The sequence below is a fragment of the Pelodiscus sinensis genome, chromosome 1 (genome assembly GCF_052426305.1).
Source record: "Pelodiscus sinensis isolate ZL-2025 chromosome 1, ASM5242630v1, whole genome shotgun sequence".
Taxonomy (NCBI): Eukaryota; Metazoa; Chordata; order Testudines; family Trionychidae; genus Pelodiscus; species Pelodiscus sinensis.
In genome coordinates this window covers 255,175,901-255,185,624 of record NC_143052.1, presented here as the reverse complement: position 1 = coordinate 255,185,624, position 9,724 = coordinate 255,175,901, and the positions used below count along the sequence as shown (strand labels likewise).

The 9,724-nt window shown below is 45.3% G+C and overlaps 1 protein-coding gene across 1 annotated transcript in view; it reads left to right on the top strand.

The window, feature by feature from the left end:
• The first annotated feature begins 600 nt into the window (after positions 1-600).
• Positions 601-9,724, top strand: part of RAP2A (RAP2A, member of RAS oncogene family) — a 32,243-nt gene continuing 23,119 nt past the window's right edge. The window contains exon 1 of the mRNA XM_075918802.2: positions 601-1,147. Within this exon, the coding sequence (XP_075774917.1) occupies positions 834-1,147 (314 nt within the window). The 5' untranslated portion in view covers positions 601-833. The remainder of the gene's footprint in view (positions 1,148-9,724) is intronic.

Sequence of the window (9,724 nt, the reverse complement as noted above, 5' to 3'; positions counted from 1 at the left end):
AAACAAACCAGACAGGGCCCCGCGCCTCTGACTGACCAACCGTTCGCAACCGAGCCCCGGGCCGCCTGCAGAGCTCGGGTCCGGCGCGCGCAGCAGCGGACCCCTGAACCGAACGGGGCTGCTACAGCACCGCAGGGCGCGTGCCGCCGCCGCCGCCGCCACCCCAGGCAAAGCAGCCTCGCGCAGGAAATTCCGCGTGCCGGGTTAGCAGAAATCAAGCAGCAACAGCCGCCACCTTGCGTGCGCGTTCGCGCAACGGACGACGCTTCCGGCCGAGCCGCGGCATTGCGTGATCGACCCTCTTCTAGCCTCCGATTGGCTCCCTCAGCCGTGCGCGTGATAAACGCTCGGCCTCCGGTTGGCCGGGAGGGGAAGCGCGCGTCCGAAGCCGGGTGGGAGGGGGCGGGTCGCTGTTCCCTAGGCTACAGCAGCAGAGGAGGCAGCTTCTGGCGGCGGCCTCACGTGCGACGCTCTCTGCCCCTGCGATTGGCGCTCCGCCCCACCGCACGCACACACACACACACACACACACACACACTTTCTCCGAGTCACGTGGCGGCGTGGCTCGCGCTGGCTGGTTGGCGGGCTGTTGCCTGGGCGACGGAGGAATAAGGGGCGGAGTCTCCGCCGCGCCGCCGCTGCCCGTCAGCGCGCGTCCCCGCCAACCGGCAGCGCCACCCTAGGAAGAAACCGTCGCGCCGCGCGGCCGGAGCGTCCCGCCGGCCGAGCGAGAGCGGGGCGGGGGCCGAGCGAGCGCGGGGGGCGCGCCCATGGCGGGGGGGTGAGCGGCTCGCGCTGGCGGCGGCGGCGGCGGGCGGGCGCCGGGCGGGAGGATGCGCGAGTACAAGGTGGTGGTGCTGGGCTCGGGCGGGGTGGGGAAGTCGGCGCTCACGGTGCAGTTCGTCACCGGCACCTTCATCGAGAAGTACGACCCCACCATCGAGGATTTCTACCGCAAGGAGATCGAGGTGGACGCGTCGCCCTCGGTGCTGGAGATCCTGGACACGGCCGGCACCGAGCAGTTCGCCTCCATGCGGGACCTGTACATCAAGAACGGGCAGGGCTTCATCCTGGTCTACAGCCTCGTCAACCAGCAGAGCTTCCAGGACATCCGACCCATGCGCGACCAGATCATCCGCGTCAAGAGGTGACTCGCCCCGCACAGCGCCCGGGAGCCGCCCTGCCCCGCGCCCCCGCACGGCCCGGCTCCCCTGCCCCACCCAGCCATCCGCCGGCAGCCTGGGGCCCTGCCCCTCTGGCCGAGCGGCCCCCACCCCTGCAGCTGCCGTAGCTACGGGGGACGAGGGCGTTACTCGGTGGCTCGTTAGTTAGAGGTTTGCCGGGCTGGGGTTTCTTTGCCGCTGCTCCCCGTGTGCTGGGAACTCCTCTCTGGCATCGGGGCCTTCTCCAAAGCCAGCTGCTTGGCTTGGTTCCGAGGCGGGAGGATGGGAGCCGGTCTTAGGAGATGCTGAGCCTCCTGGGAGCTGCTAGCACAGACAAGTTTGCGAATTTCGTGTCTGAAATGTGTCAGGCTGCTTAATCCCTATACAGGCGACAGACTGCCCTTAGTAACTCGGGGGTTATGCGGGAGGTAGCTGGGACTTGGATATCATGCACAAAATCCTTTCTTAAAAGTACTTTACTAATCAATTATTTGGCAAAGACCGATTGTAGTGTGTGTGTGTGTGTTCGTTCGCTGGTCACATGTTTAGCTGACTACAAAATTTACCTTGACACATGACTGCATAGATTTGTATCTACCCTCCCACACCCCATCAAGATACCAACCCTTTTCTCAGTATAAAAACTGTTCAAGGAATGCTGTGATTCTTAGGCCTCATCTGCACTCTAATTTCATTTACATCTCTCATGGCCCTGTTGCCTCCATAATAGTGGATTGGTGAATTAGTGTATGTGGACCAGATGTTTTTAACCACTGTATTATTGAGACATAGTCTGAACATGTCTGGGTAACACTGGTTGCAGTACAAGAGGCCACTATACATTAATGCTACCACTGGTGGAACTGCACTAATGGCAGTCCAATCATCTGAAATTTTTGAGCTGCTTGTGTGAATGAGAGCTTAGCTGTGGCCAAACCATCTTATAGTTGTGTTTGTTCTTGCATATGTAGACAGAAGTATTTGCTAAAAAACCATGTTTAAGCCAAACAAAGTATCTGTCAAGGTTAAATCATGGTTCTCCAACATGGACACTTCTTTCTATATATGGGAAAAAAGCTCTTGTAATATAACACAGTATGTCCACAATTGTGTTTCCATCTTTCTTAATGTAGTCAGAGCTTAGAGCAGCAACATTTAATCATGTAAGTACATCATTACATTATTCATGCAATCTGTTATTCCAGTTTCTAAGGTAGAAGTAAATATTATAACGAGCGGGGAAAATACATTTTGGAATAACAAAATTATCTTTTTCAGGAAGATTTCTGGGTAATAATTTCCTATACTCAGTGCTTTATAACTTGCCTTCCCCTCCCCCCCCCCCGTGCATTTCATTTGATGCAGTGGGAAATTTAAAGATGAAATGGTCAGTTTAAAATGTATTTCTGTTGTGCCATTCATTGTTTCCCCACTGACGGTTTTTTATTTAAATAATTAACTGTTCTGGGCTTTCACATTTATTAACTTTCTGTCAGATTTTTCTAAGTTAATCAGTCAAAAGCTGATCTTACAGTCAGATCCCAAATTGAATTTGGGATCTGAAAATCTAGCTGCTGCTTGTGCATCTTGCATAACTGTTAACAAAGATTCTGCAGTCAGACCTAAATGGACAATTTGTGGATAGTTGAAGCAAAATAGAATCCAACTTGCAATTCCTTAGTTGACTTCAGTCAGCACTGCTACCAGTAGATCTGCATGCTTCTCCTTTTTTTGTCATCATCTACTCTTACCTTTGCTCTTGTAGTATTTTCACACTTGTAATTGGTGCTCTGTGGTTTAGTGTTATGAGCAACGTATCATAATACTACAGTGTTTTACAGAAATTAAGTCTAATGCAGGTCCACAGCTAATAACAGAGAAACTTTGCCAATCATGTAACTTTAAATGGGGACTTGGATTGTGGTTAATAAGGGAACACTACCTTTAAATTTAGGCAATTGTTTTAAAAGCTAGCCCAAAGTCATTTTGGGTAGTACTGACCACTAGTATTCATAGCAACTTCTGCAGTTTTATGATCAGTTTATTAATTTTTCATTTAAATATTTAGCCATTTTATTTTTAGTGATCTTAAATATAGTCTTGTAATCATAGTAAGTTTTTAAAAAATGAGATTTTAATTAAATTGAATGTTGTAAGTCCAAAAGCCATAGGAGCGAGTATGCACAGAGATTATAGTGGTACCAGTATAGTTGTGGTGGTGATGGTGAGCCTGCCCATGTACATAAGCCCAAACTCAGTCCAGTTCACAAGGGTTAGAGTTTTACATCCTGATCTTGAAAACACTTACACACATGCCTAGCTGTGTGAGTATTTAGTTCCAAATGTTGAATGATTGGAAACTGAGTGTGCAAGAAATTGTAGACTTTATGCATGGCCACAACGTCCAGTGGATTCATTCTGTGTTAGAGGGCAGAGAGATGCCAAATATTAATTCACTAGAAGATTTACCTGGTATTGCTTGCATCCTCAACTCAATTTTTGAAAAATAAAATGAAATTGAACATGCTTCATTTTAATCATTGCTCTGGGGTGGGGATGAGGGCTGCCCTGGGGGGAGAGAGGACTACCCCAGTCTTTTCTCTCACTGCAGTAGCTTGTAGCCAGGTGAGAAGTGCTTCTCCATTGCCACTGCAGCTCTAGTGGGCATAGCTGGGGGAATGGGGTGCATGCTTCCTGTCTGGGGCAGGTCAAGGTTTGCCTGCTTTCTTCACTCTCCAGTTAGAGTGAGGAATGCAGCAAACTGTGGTGTTTGTTACACAAATAATCCACTTAATTTAAGAATGAGCTGGGTTGTTTCTAAAGAAATGTACTTGTTTAGACAAGGCTAAGCTGCTAGTGTAGTGCTACTAAGAATCAGCTGTGAGGTAAAAGCGCAGCAGTTTCCAGTGAAACAAAGATTGAAAGTGACACACCCCAACAGGTTTCAGGAAATAAACTAGGTTGATGAAAAGAGAGAGAGTGCACATGCTAAGAAACATTCCTCTTGTTGAGAGGGACTAGATAAATGCTAACATTTGTAGGTATATGAAATATCACTTGCATGTTTCAAAAGGTGTTCGTGGCTGTTCAGTTTCTGGGAAGGAGTGGGGCAGAACACGAATCAGTGGATTCATGGGACTCCAAAAGAGCTGGAAGGGAGGCGGAGGAGTAGGAAGTGTGGGGCTCCAATGCGTGCCCCAGTGTGCATGGGAGATAGGGCTCAAGAGGGGGTGTGCAGGCAGCAAGTGGAACCCCAGTGGGCTGCATGTGGCCTCCGGACTAGGTTGCCCATCACTAGTTTACAGAGAAAATGTTAAAATGTAGCTCCTGCAGTTTATGTACATGCCTATATTGCAGTGTGTACTCTTTAGTTTTATTTAATTGAAGCACTTCCAGGTCTGCACACTTCTTACTTTTGTCTGTTCCAGCTGGACCTGGTGTCATGGATCCAGTGTTGCTGGAAGAGCTGCCCCTGCTTGTGCTTCAACTCTCCATGTATCAGAGTAGACGTTCTATCGAATAACAGATGCCATTTCAGCAGAAGTGTCTGAATAGTGGAAGACACAAGACATGGAGGGGAGCTCACTCATGACAGTCTGAGACATATTACCCTTGCTGCAATTGCTGCAGATTTGTTATTTTTGTATTTAAAATATTTTCATAAAACCTGCTAAAACTACTGAAGAGGAGGGACACTCACACACAATTGCCATGATAACTGATGGTGAATAGTCATTTGGCCAGAGAGAGCACAAGAATAACTCTGTGCCCAACCTACCTAGCACTTCACCTGTTTTTTTGTCTCAAACTATTCAGTGACTTCATATCAAATTACCTAATAATTTTCAACTTGATTAAAACTGCATTTCCCAATGTGTAGACCCTCCCTGTTGGTAAGATAATTAGTTTAGCATGGTAACAAGATAATTAGTTTAGCATGATGGGATCACATCGTAATGCAGGCCTAAGTCAACCAGCAGTGGCTTCAGAGCTGTAGAACCATACAGGGAGCTTACTCTGACCCTTCAGTGCCAGAACATGTAAATAAGGGAGGCTATACCTGAGACTCCAGCCAAGCCCATCTCTGTTCAGAAGCTTGTTGTGCAAGGCTGTGGGGTCAACCTTGTGCTTGGGGCAGTGATGAGCACCCATTCATGCTCCATGTAATAAGGACAGATAGAGGGTGAGTTTCTGGGCCTGTCATCTGCATTCTTAATCTTGTAGTATAGGGTCTCAGGGTGTTTTGATGAACTCCCTGAAGTGCACACCAATCCAATTGATCTCCATCCTCCACCAGCTTCTCTTAGATGATCTCAAGGAATTGCAGTTTTTGGGTGCCTCTCCTGAAATCATGTCCTTGCTGTTCTTAATGTTAACAAGAACCCTCAAGTGTACTATTACATACTATCGTATAATGGAAGCCTTCTTAACATTTAGACTCTCCTATTCAGTGGCAATCTACTATACATGTGAGAGTTTGTGTGTCTGTCTGCTCAAGAATTCTTCTTGTGGGTAGGAGCTAGGGCCATGAAATTAGCTAGCATTACACTGAGTACCCTTCTTGTAATGCTGTTTGGCAGAATTGTATGGAGAATGGAACCACCTGTGTTTGAATTAAGGGTTAAATGCAGAGCTGTGGTATATAGACTGGCAGATAACTATTGGTGCAGAGGGATGAGTAGGACGTGAGGCAGTAGAAGGACTAGGGCAAACATGCCCTAGGAATTGTGGGATATAGCTCTATAGGAGTTTGTGTCAATGCAGAAGTGATATTTAGCCACATGCTTTTTTTCTCAGTTGTACGGTCTTAAATGTCTCTGGGCTTTTCTGGACACACAAGTTGCACTAAATTAGTTTTTGCACACATATCCAATGTGGACACTCTTAAAACAGTTTTGCAGACTGACTTATGTTGTTTTAAGTCAGAAACACACCAGTTCTAAAGTGCCTTCATTAGGAATTTACACCGCTGCAACTTTTATGTAAAGACAAGGCCTCAATCAGTTAAATTGTCCTAATGATTGAAAGAAGCTCAAGTTAAAATATTGCCAGCAAGTATCTTAAATATATGCTTACAGAACTGATTATAGTGGTATAATATGTGATTAAAAGAGAAGTTGATTAACTTCTCCAGAGAATCAAAAGCATGGTATACTCTTTTGGGGAGGGGGAGTATGGACTGAAGATACGCTGAATTGCTTCAATATAGTCCATGCAGGGACGGTATTAAACGGTGGGCAACCTGCGGGCCATATGCAGCCTATTTGGGTTCTATGTGTGGCCAATGAGACATTTGCTTTACTGTTGCCTGCATACAGGGTTACCAAATTGCATAGCTTTGTTTCCTGCTGGTATTACTAAATTACATACACATAAAGCAAGGGCACCTGAAAGTTGCATGCTGATTATACACAACATTGACTGTAAGAGCTGTTCACTCGCTCTGTGTTCAACCAAAGAGATGCTAGGGTTCAATCAGCAAATCCCACAAATTCTAAGTGCGCAAGAGCAGTTAGCAAAACTATCCTCTCCTGGGAGACTGTCTTGGTAACTGTAATCTTGTGACTCAGTGAGATGGAAGACCACTCATGTGCCCCTCTCACTAGTCTAAGTTGCCCATTGCTGCTCTAAAATTTTAAGACGTCTGAAAAGAAATCTCTGTTGTAGGAAGAGTACCCAGAGTACTGAAACGGAATTGTACTGCTATGAGGGAAAGAATCTCAACAGAGCATTGTCCCTCTGCAAGGTTTTTGTTAGCAATATGAGAAACTTTTTAATAACATGAATGACCTTAAGTTTTGTTCTATGGTGACTTAACCAGTGACTCCTGTATTACTTTATGTCTACACTGCAGTTGGAAGTGAGCCACTTCACTTGCATGGATAGACACATGCTAGCTGGGCTCGAGCTAGTATGCTAGAGGTAGTAAGGATATTATCCAACTCTGGCAGAGACACAGACTAGCCACCCAACCTTGGACACGGGGACTCGGGTAGGCTTGAGAACCTGAGTCTGCGCTGTTATTTTTAGCATGCCTGCTCGAGGCCTCCTAGCATAAGTCTGTCTCCCTGGGCTAGGAGGCTCACTTCTTCTTGGCTGCAGTGTACACATAGCTGCTACTACTTTAGACAAGGAGTTCTTCCTTCTATGCCAAGGCATAAAAACCAGATAGTATGCCTGTAGACTGCTGCATGGGTGCTGGTGGAAAGTAAAACTTCTGCTAGCATGAATGACTCTAAACTGTTATCTTTAATTTTTTTATCAGATGGCCCAAAACTAGTGTCATTGCAAAAGGTCATTTTCTTTTCTTTAAAAAGAAAAATCAAAAGCATACCCCTGAATTGTAGGACTTTATGTAATATCTGGTTCTGCATCCCAACCCATGGCCACCAAATTCCCAGGGGTGGATGTGGTAATTCAGGCTTGCATATATTTGCTTGGAAATCTATACTCTTAGGCTGTGTCTACATTGGCACCCTTTTCCGGAAAAGGGATGCTAATGAGACAAGTCGGAATTGCAAATGCCGTGGGGGATTTAAATATCCCCCGCGGCATTTGCATGAACATGGCTGCCGCTTTTTTCCGGCTCGGGGCTTTGCCGGAGAAAAGCGCCAGTCTAGACGGGATCTTTCGGAAAATAAAGCCTTTTCCAGAAGAGCCCTTATTCCTGATTTTAAGAGGAATAAGGGATCCTCCGGAAAAAGCTTTATTTTCCGAAAGATCCCGTCTAGACTGGCGCTTTTCTCCGGCAAAGCCCCGAGCCGGAAAAAAGCGGCAGCCATGTTCATGCAAATGCCGCGGGGGATATTTAAATCCCCCACGGCATTTGCAATTCCGACTTGTCTCATTAGCATCCCTTTTCCGGAAAAGGGTGCCAATGTAGACACAGCCCCAGAGCAGAGACACTTTCCTACCAAAAAAGGAAAGTTGCCATCTCCGGGTATGTCTAGACTGCACGCCCTCTGCCAGCACAGGGATGCAGGTTGGGCTGGGTGAAATTGCTAATGAAGCATGGATTTAAAATATCCTGCACTTCATTAGCATAAAAATGACCGCCGCTTTTTCCGGCATGGAGCTTTGTTGGAGAAAAGCGGCAGTCTGGAGGCTATCTATCGCTAAAGAAAGCTTTTTCTGATAGATTCCTTATGAGGTATACAGGATCTATCAGAAAAAGCTTTCTTTAGCGATAGATAGCCTCTAGACTGCCACTTTTCTCCAACAAAGCTCTGTGCTGGAAAAAAGCGGTGGCCATTTTTATGCTAATGAAGTGCGGGATATTTAAATCCCCGCTTCATTAGCAATTTCGCCCAGCCTAATCTACATCCCACTGCCATCAGAGGGGTGCAGTCTAGACATACCCTCCATGTGGAAAAAAAACCCTAAGTACTCTTATTCTAAATAGTTCTAATTTAATGATGTGACACTGCAGTTCCTAAATTATAATCCTTTATAAGACAGGTGTTGCTGCTAAGTAGGTTTTGAATTAATGGTCGGGTCTATGCTTAAAGATTATAAAAGTGTAGTTTTAATGGGCTAAAGAAAATCCTATTAGAACAGTTTTAAATGAGTTTTGTAGTAGGAGTGACTTTGTGTTTTTAACTTTGTTAAAGGAGCATGAGAACATTTTCACTTTGAAGTTTGGAACAGGCTTACAATGCTGTCTGCTCGTCTTTCTTGTAATTGCTTTTTAATGAAGCTTATGCCTTTGAATAGTTGTTTTTAGAGAATACTTTAAATTAGAGAACACTTTTCTGTTTTGCATATTAACCAGTATTTTTCCTTTGTTTATTTTATAGCTTGAATAAACTGATATAAAGATAAAAATAATTGTTAAGCATAGAGCTCCAGTTAGTTCTGTTAAATCTGTCTGAGAGCATGCAAGCTGTTTGCACACACTCGCATGGCCTTGGACAGATACCAGGGACAGATATGAGTCTGGTGCCTCCATCATTGTACAGCTCCCAGGCCTGCACAATCACGTTGGGGGAGCTACCTGTGCTGTGTACTCACTGCTGCAAACAGCAGTGCTGCTTCTTTCATTGGTAAAGTTCCTGGAAAAACCTTTCAGATGTACTGATATTCATTTTATGTCCCTGGATATCTTCATATAATGATACAACGTTTATATCTGTACAAGGCTAAATTTTTATGCTATTACTTGTGTAACTAACTGCTGGACAGATTAATACTATAAACCAAGAATTTACCAATTAGGTGACTAAATAATATTTGTTTTTAAATTAATTTAATAGAAAGGCTTGATATTGTTACAAATTTCCAAATGTACAGTTAATATTACGAGCCTGTCAAAGACCTGCTCCTGCCTCCACTTCACACTTGACAGCAAACACCCAAAACTAGAATAGTATAAAGCCTATTGGTCATCTTTTGCCTTTAACTAGTGTGCCATGGTCTTGTTATGCCTTGAATTCCTTTGAAGTATTGCATCCAAAATTGTGTGTAAAAGGAGGCATTTTTGAAGCAGACTTCTTGTGATGGGAAATAGGTGTCTCAAATGATACCACATGTGTGGGCATGGTATTTAATATGGAGATAGAAGG